The 18063-nt window shown below is 38.1% G+C and overlaps 2 protein-coding genes and 1 long non-coding RNA gene across 3 annotated transcripts; 2 read left to right on the top strand and 1 right to left on the bottom strand.

Moving 5' to 3' along the window:
* Positions 1–1737: 1737 nt before the first annotated feature.
* Positions 1738–6052, top strand: LOC115301486 (olfactory receptor 11H6-like). The gene is made up of 4 exons (XM_029951397.1): positions 1738–1951; positions 2220–2276; positions 4259–4415; positions 5075–6052. Exon 4 carries the CDS (start codon positions 5084–5086, stop codon positions 6050–6052), a length of 969 nt encoding a protein of 322 aa, XP_029807257.1. The 5' UTR covers positions 1738–1951; positions 2220–2276; positions 4259–4415; positions 5075–5083.
* Positions 6053–14026: 7974 nt separating this feature from the next.
* Positions 14027–14995, bottom strand: LOC115302253 (olfactory receptor 11G2-like). The gene has a single exon (XM_029952208.1). It carries the CDS (start codon positions 14993–14995, stop codon positions 14027–14029), a length of 969 nt encoding a protein of 322 aa, XP_029808068.1.
* An 86-nt stretch (positions 14996–15081) lies between these two features.
* LOC115301487 lies at positions 15082–16400 on the top strand. Its single transcript, XR_003913133.1, has 2 exons — positions 15082–15139; positions 16090–16400. It is a non-coding gene; the product is annotated as an uncharacterized LOC115301487 (long non-coding RNA).
* The last annotated feature ends 1663 nt before the right edge of the window (positions 16401–18063 follow it).

The following is an 18063-nucleotide window of genomic DNA, read 5'->3' as shown; positions in this document are numbered from 1 at the left end:
AGTCATTGAGGGAGGAAGTTAAAAAGGAGTCTCCAAGTGCAATATGAAAGCATTAGTGGCTTGAAAACTTCCAGATACATCAGTGGTACTTCCAAAATGGAAAAATTAGACTATACTTAATTAGCACCAGGAGAAGAAAGAGGAAGTTAGGCCAGAAGTTCATGCTACTAAGAAATATTTGTCCCAAGTTACTTTCTGCAGGAACTGTTGGACACTGAACCGTGAGCAGATTGTTTCCACTCTTGCTTTCTCAGCTTGGATTAGAGACATTCTGGCCGGTTCCTGCCACTTCATACCTGTGCTAAAATGACTAAAGCTTGGAGAAGAGAGAAGGAGCCTAACACGGGTTACCAAGTGTCTAGGAGAAGAAGGTGACATCTGAACCTGGTCTGACTCCCACCTTCCTCTGAACCATGCCAAGAAGTCAAGTGTACCTCACTGCCAGTGTAAGACTACTATGTATCTGTTTAAGCAGCAAAGAATGAAAAGGATATAAAGTTTTCCCCTTGTACAGGGTTCCTTGCTGAAACTTTTGCCAAAGTACCTCATTACCCTAAAAGCTTTCTATGTCAAATGGTTGTTTTGAATAAATCTTTGTTCACAATGGGCATTCACTTCTCAATGAATTTTTTTGTACCAAGATAAGCAGCAAGTAAAACCATAGGCAACAGCTTCTGAACAACCTGATCAAGTTAGTGTTGAAGTAAAAATATTTTTAAAAGAAAAGAAGCAGAAAATAGTAAAAATAATGTTAATAAAAGTTTCCTAGAGTGGCTAAAAAGCATAACAATGACCAAGAAAGAATAGACAGTTTGAAGCTATAGGCAGATTAAATATATTTTTTTCACTACAAGCATCCTATTTGTGGAAAGAAAATAAACCAAGTTGAATTCCAGCCAAATATAAACTCTTATTCTCTATAGGCTTCTAAATCATTTTAACTGGTAAGACTATCTTCAAAAGAATTTTATGAGTATTATATATTAGATGAGTCATGTGAAATCTGTTGACATAATAATCAGCACATAGCAGGTACTAAAAGGTGTTATCCAAGCATGATATAAAGCTACAAAGAGTATTTATATACATTGGGACAGGAGGAAGATAATTTTAAAATATTAAGAAACATAGAATCCTTGGGGTTGAAGCAAGCTGTGAGAGAGGCTCTAAATGTTAAACAAACTCCAGGTTTCCATATTCTCAAGGTTTGAAAGCCACTTGCCGGTTCCAACAGGTGTTAGTTCCAGCTTCTGGGGAGCTGCAGGGGAAGTAGAAACCAACTCAAACAGCACTACACTGAGTGATGAAGATGGGCAGGGAGGTTTCTCTTAGTGGATGGTTGGGGGAGATACTCAGGACTTGGGGATTTGTTTTTAATAGTTTATTGTCAAATTGGTTTCCATATAATACCCAGTGCTTCTCCCCACAAGTGCCCCCCACCATGACCATCACCCTCCCCCCTCCTCCTCCCCCTTCAGTCCATGGTTCATTTTCAATTTATTAAAGTGAACTTAAATGTCATTTGAAAAAGCAAATATGAGGGAAAGGGAATTCCAGGAGCTTTGAAGCAACTGATAACATCCAATATGAGGCTGGCTTTTAAAATCCAGAACCGGAGGTATCAGGTGTGAGCAGCAGAGCAGAGGGGCTATTATTAGGTGACAATCTCACCAATGGATACAGGGAGGCCCTTTCACCTTTGAGCTCATCACTGGAAGTAAAACACTTGGGGGTTGATTGATGCACTGTGATTGTCCCTGCTGCTCCTGAGGGGCGGCCTCCAGGGACAATATGTGGCCAGAAAGGGATGCATAATGAAACGAATGGAGAGTTTCCTGACACTCTATTCCTTTTTGTGTAACAAAGAGCATCCTTTGTGAGACTCAACCTGTGAGAGAGAGCCACCTGGAAACAAAAATCCTGCACACCTAGGCCCTCAAAGAGGGGACAAGTAGGAGCCCCTCAAATTCTACTGAAAATATTGCTACAGAAAAAAGCTGTAACATTGCTATAGAAAAAAAGGGCTGTGAATTTTCTTTTGTACTTTTAATCTATAAAATCTTGTATTTTAGAGAAAGTATATAAAGTAATATATAATTTTTTAATAAAACCTTCATTCTTCCTTGGAGGATACCTCAAATGTCTATCCAGAATATATTTGTTTAAAAATCTCATCAGGAAAACCTGAGCTGACACTTCTGCATCACATTATCTTACAGATAAAAGATGATGGAAGGCATTGGGCCTCATATCACTTCAGAGGAGATAAAATATTTGTAAGTAATGGGTAATGATTTTCATTAAGTATTATTAAGATTTAAGAACTCCTTGGGGGCCTGGGTGGGTCAGTGGATTAAGGGTCCAACTTCAGCTCAGGTCATAATCTCACAGTTCGTGAGTTCAAGCCCTGTGTCGGTCTCTGTGCTGACAGCTCAGAGCCTGGAGCCTATCTCAGATTCTGTGTCTCCCTCCCTCTCTCTGTACCTCCCCACTCTCACTCCGTCGCTCTATAAAATAAATAAACATTTTAAAAAATATGTAGGAACTCCTCTATTTGTAGTGAAAGGGAAAATCAACATGTAGTCCCCGGTAGGACCCACAGTGGCAGGGAGAGGACTTAGAACAGTGAGGCAGGGACAGAGGGTTCTCCTAGACTAGGAAGACTGCTCCTGAATTGGGAAAGGAAGGAAGAGCACTCACAGCACTTCCACGTTTTATTACTTGGAATTTGAAAGAAAATCTGCTTCTTCTTTCTCTGTCCAGAGATTTTCTTTTCCTCTTCCCTCAAACTTTAATAACCATTCATCTAAGAGCCACCCTCAAAACACGGAAGGCTTCTTCTCAGGGCCTCCTTATCCTTTCCTTGATTTTGAGGTGAATTTATACGGACTCTAACCAAGAGTATAAGGAGTATTTCTCATTCAAATAAAACCACTCCAAAACACACCTTCCTTCCACTCTCATTCTTACCATATTTCTTTGCCCTGTTCACATCTTACCCACCTTTGTCACCGTATAACCATGGCCACAGTAAGGAGTGTGGGGGCACTATATACTTTAGTTAAATTATAGAAAATTTAGATTATCTAGTTCTGGGCTAAAGCATCATATCATTCCTTACAGTCGGAGTTTCCAGCCCAAAGCCGCCTTCAATGAGCCCACAATCTTGGATTTATGGCTTATCGTTTTCCCAATTTCAGCTCACTAGTCTGTTTGTATGCCATGTTGTCTCTCTGAGGGAACACAGTAATCTTCTCATATGTGGCTCCCCTTGGCATGTAATGGAAACTGCTGTCCTGGAAGATACTTGCCTCACTATCCTAGCTGACAAACCTCACGTAAACTATATAGAAAGAATATACAGTCTTTTCCCATGGTGTATGACCTCAGTTCCAAACACAGCTTTCCTGAGGTTAATCTTCCATACAACAAGTGTAAATTTGATATAACCAAGTTACACATGAACAAACTGAATCAAAAACAATATGTAAATACAGCTAATATATACACAGCTGATGGTCATGTCGAAAAAATAGGTTGGGTTTTAGAATCAACATACTCAGAGTGAAAGAAAATTCAGTGCTACATTTAGAAATGTGGAAGTGCTTGTCTGTCTGTCTAAGTCTCTAGAACTAGAGATTTTTGAAAGAGGAGAATCTAATGAGATAACGAACATGAAGTGGCTGCCACGATACATATTTAATACATGAGAGTGGTTGTCGTCATACTTACTATTTTAGAAGTCAAATGTGTTTTAAAGAAAGTGTCCAAAAGTGTGTTCATAACATAAAAGGTTCCAAGAATTAGAACACAGGGCAAGTCAAAGAGTAATGAAGGATATAAGGCAGTGGTTTCCATTGTGGTTAGTAACCTTACTAAAGTCCTTCCTTATTACAAATGGCAATCTGGGTCAAAGGAGGGAAAGCTAGAATACTTGCACAATATATTTTTACAGCCATCTGGGAAAAATAGGGTCTGTGATAATAAGATTTATGGGAAAAGAGAATATCCCTTTACGAGATATTTATGGGAAACTGAATGTTCAAACACCTAAGTTTTAGACCTGTTTCTTCCACCAAAAGCGAACATGCCCATGGATTAATCTAATCTCCTGGTTTCAGTTTCTGTGATATGAAGAATTGAGCTTGATAATCTCTGAAGTCCCTTCTGCCACTAACGTTCTACGCTGGCATATTTCTCTTACAGTTTTAGAGTTAAATATATCCTTATGTTTCTTTTTCATTGTCTTTTTATACAGAACAATTTATCACCATGCAGCAAAAAGATGATGAAGCATCTGAGCTGAGAGACAGGTGTTCCTCCATCTGGTGATTTTCCTATTAGAGAATCAGAATCTCCTAATAAGGGAGTGAAGCCAACTAGGGTCCTTTTGGTATCAAATTAGCTGTTGCTCAGTAAGTAGAAGTTAAATGCAGGTATAAGAAGCTAATAGGTATGTTAACTACCTGGGATTAAAATAAAAACTTTTTTAAAAAATAAGCTAATAGATGCTTGCTAAAATGGAATTTGTGGCATTGTCTTCAGCATGCTGCTTTAGTCAACAGAGCTATTCAGGACAGATCTCCTGACAATACCATGTTACTGACAACAATATAAGTAAGATGCTCTTTTGGTACTCACCTAGTTCGATTTCAGGTTATATTTAAACTGATTTTTCTTAAAATTTTCCAAAATAGTATACAAAATTTTCTTTTCAACAAGAAATTTTCTTTTCAACAAAAATATGAATATATTATAGAATGAAAATCAAAAAAGAATTAATTTAAGTGCAGAGAAAACAATTTGGACTCTGCGTTACATTGAGCCAGTGAAACTTATGCTCTGAAAATGGAGATTGAGAGTGGGGACTATGGGAGCATACCAGTTTCTCTCAAAACCCTGATCTCATTGGGCAAAGCCAGATCCTGAGAAATGAGATACTGACTTAAAAACCATATAGAGTTTGTGTATAAAAGTGCATTAAAGAATATAGAAAAGTCATAAGAAATAAAAATAACTTCTAAAGAAGGGAAATGACTTGTATAATGATCTTTATTGCTCATTCCTTTCATAGATTAGGAGAATGAGGATCTCAGAAGCCAAAAATATCTCTGGGTCTGTGCGTGAGTTCATCCTCCTGGGCTTCCCATGCCGCAGAGAGATCCAGATCCTCCTCTTTGTCATCTTCTCCCTCATCTACCTTCTGACTCTCATGGGGAACACATCCATCATCTGTGCCGTGTGGTCAAGCCGGAAACTCCACACACCCATGTACATCCTCCTGGCCAACTTCTCTTTCCTGGAGATCTGCTATGTCAGTTCTGATGTACCCAAAATGTTGGCCAACATCGTCTCCCAGACCAAGAGCATCTCTTATGCTGGCTGTCTGCTCCAGTTCTACTTTTTCTTTTCTATGTGTGCTGCTGAAGGCTACTTTCTGTCTGCGATGTCCTTTGATCGGTTCCTTGCTATCTGTCGACCTCTACATTACCCCACCATCATGACTTACCATCTATGTGCCCGATTAGTGGTTTTCTGCTGGCTAAGTGGCTTTCTATCCATACTGATGCCTGCAGTCCTTATGTCCCGGGTGCCCTTCTGTGGCCCTAACATCATTGACCATTTTTTCTGTGACCTGGGACCATTACTGGCTCTGTCCTGTGTTCCAGTCCCCAAAACTACTCTAACTTGTGCTACTGTAAGTTCTCTTATCATCTTTATCACCTTCCTCTACATTCTTGGGTCCTATACCTTAGTTTTGCGGGCTGTACTTCGGGTCCCAGCTGGCTCAGGTAGGAACAAAGCTTTTTCTACATGTGCCTCACATTTCTTGGTGGTTTCCCTGTTCTATGGCTCAGTCATGGTGATGTATGTGAGTCCAGGCTCCAGGAGCCATCCTGGGACACAGAAATTTGTGACCCTATTTTACTGCATGGTAACCCCATTCTTTAATCCTCTGATTTACAGCCTTCGGAACAAAGATATGAAAGACGCACTCAAGAAAGTCCTGGGAGCACCATCAAAAGAAATTTCTAAAAATAAAGAGAAATGATATAAAATTTCCTATAATTCTCTCAGAAACACAGAATTTCTTACATTGGGGGAAAACTGTCTTCTGGGCCTGAGTGCTTGATTCCTTACTCTCATGAAAAAATGTGACTTGTTATACACAAAGAATCTTTATCCAATCTCAAAAGCAAATATCTACAACTTTAAAGGTCTACTGTGGAAAGTTCTGTACAGTTTTCATTTATCAATGTATCATTCTGTTTGGGTCATTTTTTGAAGCCCTAAAACCAATGTAATCAAGTTGAGAAATACAAAACTAACACTCATGCTTCCAACTTGTATCTTGGCTTTTATCCTAATACTACTTTTTTGTGTTTCAAATGTATCACTATTTTTTCCTTTCCAATTACAGGTTTTTTCTATAATGAAATGGAGCATCTATTCACTGCACTAACAAAAATTCAGTTGTTTTATTTATAAGATCAAGAACCTAGTATCTGTCAATGAAATCTGTTTTTCCATTTGTGTTTGCTTTCTTACTAAGCATTGGTAAAGTGTCCAGGATATGTAGAAAATGGAAACAGGAAACTATATGGTTGCTTCTTATAGAAAATTCTTAGTCCAGCTTTGAAGAGGATACACAGAAAAGATACATTCACATATGCCAAATCATTAAGTATTCCTTATGCAAATCTGGGTTTCAGCACATTCTAAGCTTTTAGTTGAGAAACATATACTGTTACAGAAAATAGGCATAAGAAACCAGGGAATAAATTCTGTCAGCCAAAGTATAAGATACTTTCAGGCAATTGGCACTTAATATAAAACTTTTGACTTGACCTAATCATCTTCCTATCCTCGGAAATGTTCATATTTTAAACTATGGCACAAAATTTCCTTTTTCTGGTCTCAGTTTGTGAAGCTGTCTCCTAATGTTGAAAAACAAAAGGCTAATGGTTTGACTGACAATATCCAACCCAGACCAGACCTCAATTTGGCTTTTCATGCAAAAATAGGTATCTTAAAGTCATCTTTCAAGTTATTTTGGCTTTGGGGATATTTTCTGTAATAGAATATGTTGAGTGATGAAGCTTCCTAGACCGACACAGGAAAATTCAAGACAACTGACAGTATATTGGGACTGCACCTGAGGTAACTCCACTCTTATGTAATTGTAACAGGGCTCTTACTGACATACAACAGAAGCTGACTCTGGATGATTAAGCATAACAGTGGGAAGATTTATTGATGGGATATCAGGAATCTCACAGAATCAGTGAAAGCTGAAGAATCAGAGGTGAGGCTCAGATGCAAAGACCAGCATACAAACTCTCCTGCAGATTGGTCTGATGAAAAATCTCCATCACTAGAGCCACACCTATGGCCACAGGCTACCAGAAGCCAAGGTGTCAACCATTGCCATTGTCTTTTCTGCAATAATTAGGCTACCTTCTTCATTGCTGTTTTTAATGCTAATATTTCAACATTGCTGTCCCCCACCCTACTTCTGAATCTTGCATCACTAGCCCCTGAATCACAATCTGGTGCAGCTGTTTCTGCATGTTGGTACAAAAAGTACATCCCTGTGCTGTAACTCCAAGAAAGCCTGAGAGAACTAATACCTGGCAATAAAAAAGTCCTGTTATGCAGAGATAAGCTCCAAGCTAGTAGATTCTCCCACCCAAAAAAGGGTTGAGATACTAGGGAGCCAAAATAAAAGAAAAATAGTAACTATCACAATCCATTTATTTGGACTCCCCAAGATATCCCTGGGCTGTGTTGCCTCTAGAAGTTACACAGGGTAGGACTTAACTAAATGACCCAGCTGTATAATAGCAGTGAAGTAGAAGCAGGATGAGAAAGGGGGAGTATATTTCCCTATGGGTAGTTGAGGGCTTGTCTATCTCATGATGAGTGCTGTTAGAATACAGTCTGATACTTTTAAGTTATGGCTGTATTATCTGCAGTCCTGGGAAACAGAAGTTCAACTAAAGGGGGAAAAATCATCCACCATGTAGGAAAGACTCCATTAGCTGCAGTGAGATTTAATGCTGCCTACTCACCTTTTTTAGAACTGGTAAAGAGTACTGAATAAGGAAGATTCTTTACTTACTCTTTCCCCATAAGCCAAAAATCTTTTGCCTGGGCGGTAAATGGGTCACAATTAATCAAATAACTGAGATGTTCATATCTGGATTTTCATAGGATCTTAATAAAGTGATAATTATTTTAAATAAAATATTTAAAATTAAATATTTTTTGTTTTCATCTAAATGTTATATTCATATATCTTTCAATAACCAGGGCTTAACTACACAAGATAATAATATTCTTTCTCTATTTTCTTCTTCATTACACAAGTAATAGATTTTACAATGAATAAATTTTATTACAAAAGACCAAATAGTACAAAATAATGAAAACTCTCATGTCTCCATTACTTCCACACACACACACCTGTCTCTGTAGCAATGTGTTCAGTTTGCTGGGTGTGCTTCCAGACCTTTTTCTGTGCATTTACATATAGAAATATATATTCTGGGATTTAAATGACTATGTGAATTGGATTATACTTAAAAATTGCTCTATAACTGACTGGCCCTCACACCCACCGCATAGTCTCATCTAAAAAGCAATGTCTGAGAGGGGAATTTCATCCAGCTTCTGAAAGGGCTTCTAACTATTGGTCTAGAACACATTAGGACAATGCAGCTGAAGATAGGATTCTTCATAAAAGACCCGCTCCCAGGAGGCAGTTCATGGATGTGTGAGCCCACCACTTGTACTCAGGAGGTTCTTCTGCCACCAGATCTGGGTTAAAATTAAGAAAAACCTGTGAAATAGGATATACTTGTTCCCTCTAGGCAAAGAAACTATATTCTGAAAAATAAAGAAAATTCAGTTATTTGATAAACCTCAAAAGTTTTAAGCTTATATTTAGTCCTCAGACTTCCCTAACTATACTTGCACTATCCAACACAATAACTATGACCCACATGTGGCTATGGACCACTTGAAATGTGACCAGTTCTTGCAGCCACTCTGGAAACAGTGTGGAGCTTCCTCAAAAAGTTAAAAATATAATCACCCTATGACCCAGCAATTGCACTACTAAGTATTTACCCAAAGGATAGAAAAATACAGATTCAAAGGGGGCACATGTTCCCCAGTGTTTATAGCAACATTATCAACAACAGACAAATTATGGAAAGAGCCCAAAATGTCTATGGGCTGATGAATGGATAAAAATGTGAGGTAGGTATAGATATAGATGATGTAGGTATAGATATATAGATATTTCTTAGCCATCAAAAAGGATGAAATCTTGCCATTTGCAATGATATGGGTAGAACTAGAGTGTATTGTGGTAAGCAAAATAAATCAGTCAGAGAAAGACAAATACCATATGATTTCACCCATATGTGGAATTTATGAAATAAAACATGAACATAAGGGAAGGCAAAAAAGAGAGAGGAATGGAAACCATAAAAGACTCTTAACTATAGAGAACAAACTGAAATTAATTAATTAAAAATATACATATTGTATTCTATATATTTATTTCTCTATATCTTTATATCTGTCTCCTCATCTAGAATATGAAATTCACGAGAGCTAGATATTATTACTATAACCTCAGTGCCCAGAGAAATGCCTACCATATGGTTGCAACTCAATAAATATTTGTTAAGTGAAATTGTAAATGAAAAAACAATTATTTGAGTTCCTACTACTAAAGAAGCCATTCAGAACAGTGCAAAGATAGTATAACATATATTCTCTGCTTTCAGGAAACTTACAGTGTAACTGACAGGAAAGTAAAAAGTAACACAAATGATACTGCAACATATTCCTAAAAGGCAGTCCAATTATGAGTAAATGCCCAACAAACCTCAAAAATGCTATGAATTTAGAAAAGAATATGATGGTGAGCGATAGTGGACAAGAAAAGTTTTTTAAGGAGAGCATGACTGGTGCCTAAAACTGAGTAAGTTATCGGTAAAACAACTGTAAGCTCCGATTGTAAAACTAATAAGACTGTACTACACTAATCAGGAAAAGTGAGTCAAACAGGAGTACTGGGACACCTACTTACTAAGGTTCTAGTTTGAGGACAAGTTGAATTACATACAAACTAAAGAATCTGGACACAACTAATGACATACGACTTTTGCTAGCATAATCTTGTCTAACTGCTGATCCTTTCTCTCTAGGTTGGCACCTCTCATAGCTGCTCCAAATCAGTCTTCAGACTTTTCTGAACTTCTTTCACATTGGTAGTATTCTCTTTTTTGGTACCACTTGGTTTCTGTTCCTTGTTCTCAAATGTCATATGTTCTCCAACTCACCATGCATTAAGATCATTGTAACAGGATAAAGATTTGCCACCCTTTTCATAAACAGTCATCTATTATTACTATCCCTGCTGTTTTCTATGCATTCCACAGGTCTGGAGGCTCATTACTCCATATTTGACCTTCATTTTCTTGGGCTCTTTTCTTGTGAATTCTTGTGCTGTTTTAAAACCAGGATTTCTTTTTGGTGACCTATGCTAATGGCTTGTTTTTAGGAGTTCTGAAACTGCTAAGAAAATGGTTCTTCAAACTTTTTTGACCACAACCCACAGTAATAAATTCATTTTACGTTGTGCCCAGCACACACATACATATGCAACTGAAACAGAAATTCCTTAAAACAATACCACCCTTATCACAAGTAATGCATTTCTATCCTATCCTATTCCATTCCATTTCTAGGGATACATCTCACAGAGCTCCAAGATGAAGACTGGTGGGTGATTCATGATTCATTTCCTCTTGGTAAGCTGATAATCTCTGTGGCCTCTGTGATTTAATCTCCTTCTAATCAACAGACTGAAAACAATTATTTGCAAATTCCTTGAGAAAAGATGGTTAAATTAGAGTGTCTGTTTGAGAGACTTCATTCACAGAAGTCTCAAAACAGTTCTTCTCTTTAGTCTTTTCAACTGTTTTCCTCACCATTGAACTCAAAAGTACCCTTTTATGTTCAAAAGCTATTTGCTTGATATTATTATGATTATCATTAGAAAGGCTCATTATTATTCAAATTTGGTTGTACCAACTGTTTACAAAAATATCACTTATTATAATCAACAAATAGTGATGTCAAGTGGTGAGTCAACAGTTCTGTTTTATTGGCCTCCAGTCAGATTTATAAATGCAGCTTCTGGGAAGTTTGTATGCTTTTCTTCCTTAGAGTTTTCATACTAGTCAAAGGTCAATGTTATCAGTTGTTGAGCTTCATTAAGCCTAAAGTGATTAGAGAACCTCTCCAGACCCCTCTTGTGGCAGGCACTGTTGACACCCAGCCAAAGTACATCGCCCTTTTCCTTACTGAAAGAAGCCTGACTTTGTTTAGAGTAGTAATGAGTCTAGCTAAAAACATTTGCTTTTGCTTTTTTAGCTTCCTTGCAGCTAGTTTGGTCATGTGACATAATTCTGGCCAATCAGACACAGACTGGAGGTTTCTGAGAGGGCTTTTGCTTTCCCAGAACTAGAAGCTGCTGTTTCAAGCTCCTCCAGCCTGGAAATGAGGACATATCTGTATGTTCAGTGCCATCTTGTAACCGAACAACAAATAGAAAAATGAGGATCTGTAAATTCGATGTCATGGATCAGATGCAAAAGAGTATATAAATGTAACTCTATAGGTGTATGTATGTATATTTATTTATATATATTTATTTGAAATTTTATTTTTTAGAGTTATTTGATTTCCCATATGCCACCTAACTACACATATGCATAACCTCCGCCATTATCAACATCCCCCACCAGAGTGGTACATTTGTTACAACTGGTGAATCTATATTGACACATAATCATCACCTAGAGTCCATAATTTACGTTAGGGTTCACTCTTGGTGTTGTATATTCTTTCTGCTTGAACAAGTTTGTAATGACATAAAACCAACAAACAAAACAAAACAGAAGAATTTGAGATTTGTCTCCAAAATCTATGTAATTAGAAAGGTGATAAGCTAGGGGACTGAGGGAAAAGAGGTTTAAGTTATGCCTTTACAGGTGTGTAGTTCTAAGACCTAGACAAAAATGAATGAGGAAAACCAGGGACCATAGGGAAGATGCCACAGAATTTAATGACATTAATATTGGAAATGAGAAGGTAAAAGATTATAATGGTTAAGATTTTAGGTTCAGGTTATAAATCAGTGGAGCCACTGACAAATAGTATAGCTAGGGCTAATTTAAAAGGAGGTTATTGAACTTAGGATCAGACATTTAAATTAGGAGTGGACTTTCATGGGGGAAAAAAATATATCCATTAGACCTACCTCCTAACATGAAACCACTGGCAAAATGTGAGAGTCAATCGAGTCAATATAACCTTAATGAGAACCCTGTTGGTGCCCAAAACTATACTTAGAATTATAGAATATACAAAAGTAGTGCTTTAAAAGTGTCCCTGAGGGGTACCTGAGTGGCTCAGTTGGTTGAGCATCTGACTTCAGCTCAGGTCATATCTTGTGGTTCATGAGTGCAAGCCCTACACTGGGCTCACTGCTGTCAGTGCAGGTCCTGCTTCAGATTCTCTGTCACCCTCTCTTCCTTCCCCTCCCCTGCTTGTGCTCTCTCAAAAATATATAAAACCTCTTCTTAAGAAAGTTTAAAATTGTCCCTGTTGCTGAGGGTTTTTTAAAAAAAAACTGGTTAACTATGTGTAATTATTGGTTAGTCATGTGTGTTTGCAATACATTCAACATTTGCTATGCTCTAGAAAAGAAAAACCAGCTTTGAGGAAAGTAGAATTTGAAAATGTTGAAAGACATCAGATAATATTTAATTAAAACCAAAAAAAAAAACCCTAGAAACTCAATTATAGAGGAATACATGAAAATCTTACCAAGTTGTATTTCAAAATAAATGTATCTAAGGTACAGACATACCTGCAACATAAGAACAATAACTTCCTGAGACTTAATTCATGAGTCCAGTGAATTTTTAAAACCCATCCTCCCAATATATGAAAATAAAATAAAATGAAGGGAAAAAAACATAATCTCATTTTTGTTAACTTCCATTCTCCTAAACATGCAGTATTGTTGGGAGCTGTCTGAACTCACAGGTTGAGTGAAAATTCCTGGTGAGGGTACGGCAAGTTTGTAGGGTCTCTTGCCACCTGGAAGTGACAAATATCTACCCTCTTATAACTTTCATTTCTGCCTGGGCACCAAACCTCAGAGTGGTTTGCTGATTAGTGTCAGGCACAGCCTGTCCCCCTGCCCTGTCCCTGAGACATGATTGCACCTGGTCAGGGAAAAGATGAGTAAACTAGATACACCCTGAAGCAACTAAAGCAAACAACATATAATTTTCCTCCTAGCTGAGCAATTAACTGATAACTCACTACTTTCTAGGCCTGGACCTCCTTGCAAAAGTCACTACTGCGATAAAATGTATCATTTGTCTTTGGGACTGTGAGAGCAGACATTATATCTCCTGGGGATCCTGTTTTTCTGGGGACTTTCTCTTAGAGCTATAAACAGCCAAATGACCTTTACTCATAAAAAACTAATACTAAACAATGCTGTTTGCCTCATGGTTAAAGGTCACTTTCTTAGGACTATACCTGAGGTTTTGTATATCTTGGTCTTATGCATTCTATGGAAAAAATGTACACTTAAAAAATACCTGCCCTTCCCATATGATAGCATGAGTGCCTGTAGCTAGGTTTTTTATGACAGTATTACTACTAGAAGTGTAACTTCTGCAGAATCCATGTTCTGGAAAATTGTAAAAATTATCTATGAGAGATCATTTACTAAATATATGTTGCTCTTTATGCTACTTGTACCTTTCACTATAAATAAAGCTAGAGAATCAGACAGAGCAGAGTTTCCTGCCCGGTGATCAGAAAGAAATGTGAGGCTCTCTCATCTTTCTCGTGCTGACACCACCCATCCTTCAGAGGGACCTCTGGACCTGCTGGAACTGGACTCTGGCACAGTATACTAAATTCAACTTTTGAATCCTTTAGAGATTTCCCATAATAACACATTCAGAATTCTCTTTAGTGCCTCTTTCATATCTTTGTTCCGGAAGTTGTAAATCAAGGGATTGAAGAATGGGGTTGCCAAAGCATAGAACAAGGTCACAAATTTCTGCATCCCAGGATAGTCCCCAGAACCTGGGCTAATGTACATCACCATGACTGAACCATAGAACAGACACACCACAGCCAGGTGGGAGGCACAAGTAGAGAAAGCCTTATGCCTTCCTGAGCCTGGGGGCACCTGTAACACCACACTCAGGACACAGAAGTAAGTGCTAAGGATGTACAGGAAAGTGAGAAAAATGATGAGAGAGCTAATGATGCCACAGATTAGAGTAATTTCAGATACTGGAGCACAGGACAAGGCCAACAAAGGTGCAAGATCACAGAGAAAATGGTCAATGGTGTTTGGACCACAGAAAGGCACTTGAGATATTAGAGTCAAAGGAGTCAGTAACCAGAGAAAGCCCCCTACCCAACAGAGGACCACTAACTGAGTGCATAGGCGGTGGGTCATTATGGTGGGATAGTGCAAAGGTCTGCAAATGGCAAGAAATCGATCAAAAGACATCACTGACAGAAATAAGCCCTCAGTGGCACACATGGAGAAGAAGAAGTAGAACTGGAGCAGGCAGCCAGCATAGGAGATGCTCTTGGTCTGGGAGACGATGTTGGCCAACATTTTGGGTACATCAGAACTGACATAGCAGATCTCCAGGAAAGAGAAGTTGGCCAGGAGGATGTACATGGGTGTGTGGAGTTTCCGGCTTGACCACACGGCACAGATGATGGATGTGTTCCCCATGAGAGTCAGAAGGTAGATGAGGGAGAAGATGACAAAGAGGAGGATCTGGATCTCCCTGTGGCATGGGAAGCCCAAGAGGATGAATTCACTCACAGAGCCAGAGATATTAGTAGTCTCCACATTCCTCATTAGTGTGACCTGTGGAAGTGACAGAGACCATAAGAACCACATAAATATTTACACTATTTTTCTTCTTTCTTCTTCCTGGTGAAGAGGTATATGTTTATTTTCCTCAGCTCAAGTTTGTGATATTACTATCTTCCCTTTGGAAGGGTGAGTTGTTCTTTCCTTTTCATCTCCTTTCCTCCCTCAGTTATTCAATTTATTTTGTACAATTATTGCCAGGCACTGTTCTAGGAGATAGCAAAAAAGTGATGAATAAAAATGCAGAGTCCCTGCTCTTTTGGAACTTATGTCAAATATCTTTTGTTCAAAGCAACTTCGAACAATACATTTGTAACTCTAGAATTTCTATATAAAAGGAATTTAGGAGCTTAAATCTGATTGGAAGAGATCTACAGAGATTTATCTTGGAGCATAGAAAGGAAATTGTTTTTATATAGACTGAATGTTTATTTGTGGGAAATTCATAGAGACCCCCATACAGAATATGGAGTGATGTTATCATCCCTCCGCCTATATCATGGTGCCGCCACCGATGCTGTAACAATAGCATATGACAAATCAGAACAAAATATTTTCTTGTCATGAGACATGATTATACTCAGTTGGAAAAAGTAAGGAAAGGCTTTGAGAGGGAGATAGACCTTAACAAAAAGATAGTGACAGAGGCAGAACATTAATCACATATAAAAATAATGTGAAAAGATTTGGCTACAAGATGTGTTTAGAGAAAAGCCCAAAAGAGTAAAAATTAGAGTACTTGTTAAGGAATGGTGAGACACAATTTTCACAGAAGGGCCACATGGAAGAGGACTCACTTGCTGCCAGTCTAACTCAGGCTTCATTTGCTAGTCAATGTAAAACAATTGGAGCGAGACTAGTAGAAGAATACAAGGATCAAAGGTTTTATGGAAGCTACATTTACAAGACAACTCGACAGTAATGAAGTTAGCAGTAAATTATTATAAAGCTATTTCAGTAAACCAAAGAAAAAGCCTCAAGAGCCTGACCTAGGGTAATGTATAAGCAAAAAGACTCCAGGAATGGATTCAATGTGCAATGGTAAAAACCTAACCTCCTGGTCTTTAAAATCAGTACAGGTAATGAAATGCTGCTCAAGGATCTGAGAAGACAGAAAAGAGAGACCTCACATTCCATTTGCCACAATACTACTCTTTAGATCTCTTCTGATTGTCCTCTCACCTGAGATGCCTCACAGGAGAGAGCCATACTCAACACAACAGTCCTACTGTCAGGCTCCTTCTGTCCCCACAAGTCAACATGCTGAAGACGAGTGTTCCTTTTCTTGCCTTTGGGTCTCTCTCTGAACCCACTGTGTTCCCCAGTCCCCTATTTCCTTTTGACTCTTTTGAATCTGAGCGTTATATTTCATTAAATAAATTAGCTTCCACTTACAAAGTTTTGCTCTTCTGTAAGCCACACACAATGGGTGTTGATCTGCTATGTTGTCACCAGCGTGAAAGAGAACAGTAAACAAGAGAGTTATTGAAATTGTTGCCAAAATCTTAAAGAAAAATTGACCCTTTTTCCTTTAGGCTAAGAATAGAGTCCTTTCAACAGATGAACATAGAGAAAAGAAAAAAGAGAGAAAGGCAAACTATAAGAGACTCAACTATAGAGAACAAACTGAGGGTTGATGGATGGAGGGAGGTGGATGGGAGATGGGATAAATGGGTGATAGGTACTAAAGAGGGCACTTGTGATGAGCCCTGGGTGTTATATGTAAGTGATGAATCCCTAAATTCTACTCCTGAAGCCAATATTATACTATATGTTTAACTAACTAGAATTTAAGTAAAAACTTGAAACACTTAAAAAAAAGATTAAAAATTAAGTATTTCCATGTAAAAAATAAAAAGAAAAAGAAACTAGAAACTTAGAAAAACCTCCTCCCCAAAAACAATAGTTCTTTTGAAGATGAATTGCAAAGATAAAATAATAATTTGACAAAAACATTTCTTTAATCCCATGCCTAATACGGTTTATATAATAGGAATGGTGTTTGCAAAGGAAAATTATCATGAAAATTTTGCTTCATTTTCCTATCAATATATAAAACAAAATGGACATTGAGACACAGGAAAGCAATTATTGTTCGGTGTGCCCAGACCTACTTATCCCAGTGCAGCCCAGAAGTCAGAGATGTCAGCTCCTTGGTAGAATACTTTTTGGTTCCTTGCTTTACAAAGACCCCTTTCAGGTTTTACTCAGAGAATAAAATAAGCCACAAATCTTTCCACTCCCCATTACTTATCCTTTCCAGAATTTGAAGCCTATCTCTAGAGACTTCAACCCCAGGAGCAATGGAGGCAATTAATGTGCATCACACAGACTTAAGTATGTTTCATCTTAAGTGATTATCATATTGGAGATGAAAACTACATGAATGTGCACACATTCATAGGTGCTCTCACAAACACATATGTGCATGCACATACACACACATATTCTAAGCTAACACAGTATTATTCCTTCCAGAGTTCCCTCTCCTAAACTTAATAAATTACTTTTTTTCATATTTATTTATTTTTGAGAGACAGAGCGAGAGGGAGCCTGTATGAGTGGAGGAAGGGCAGAGAGTGAGTGACAGAGAATTCCAAGCAGGCTCCATGCTGTTAGCACAGAGCCCAACACAGGGCTTGAACTCAGGAACTGTGATCATGATCCAAGATGAAATCAAGAGTCAGATGCTTAACCAACTTAACCACCCAGAAACCCCCATAATAAATTACTTCTTAGATAATAAAAATGTTTGACATGAGATGCACCATTACTTTCTTTTTTTTTAAATAGTTTATTGTCAAATTGGTTTCCATACAACACCCAGTGCTCATCCCCACAAGTGCCCTCCTCCATCACCACCACCTTTCCCCCCTCCCCCTTCCCCTTCAACCCTCAGTTCATTTTCAGTATTCAATAGTCTCTCAAGTTTTGCATCCCTCTCTCTTCCCAAATCTGTTTCCCTCTTCCCCTCCCCCTGGTCCTCCATTAGGTTTCTCCTGTTCTCCTGTTAGACCTATGAGTGCAAACATATGGTATCTGTCCTTCTCCAC

The sequence above is a fragment of the Suricata suricatta genome, chromosome 9 (genome assembly GCF_006229205.1).
Source record: "Suricata suricatta isolate VVHF042 chromosome 9, meerkat_22Aug2017_6uvM2_HiC, whole genome shotgun sequence".
NCBI classification, from domain to species: Eukaryota; Metazoa; Chordata; class Mammalia; order Carnivora; family Herpestidae; genus Suricata; species Suricata suricatta.
The sequence above is the reverse complement of the archived record's forward strand: the minus strand, read 5'-3'. Positions and strand labels throughout refer to the sequence as shown.

Excerpts from the sequence above, each read along its gene's own strand:
- LOC115302253 (XM_029952208.1), bottom strand. The coding sequence starts at position 14,995 with ATGAGGAATGTGGAGACTACTAATATCTCTGGCTCTGTGAGTGAATTC.
- LOC115301486 (XM_029951397.1), top strand. The coding sequence starts at position 5,084 with ATGAGGATCTCAGAAGCCAAAAATATCTCTGGGTCTGTGCGTGAGTTC.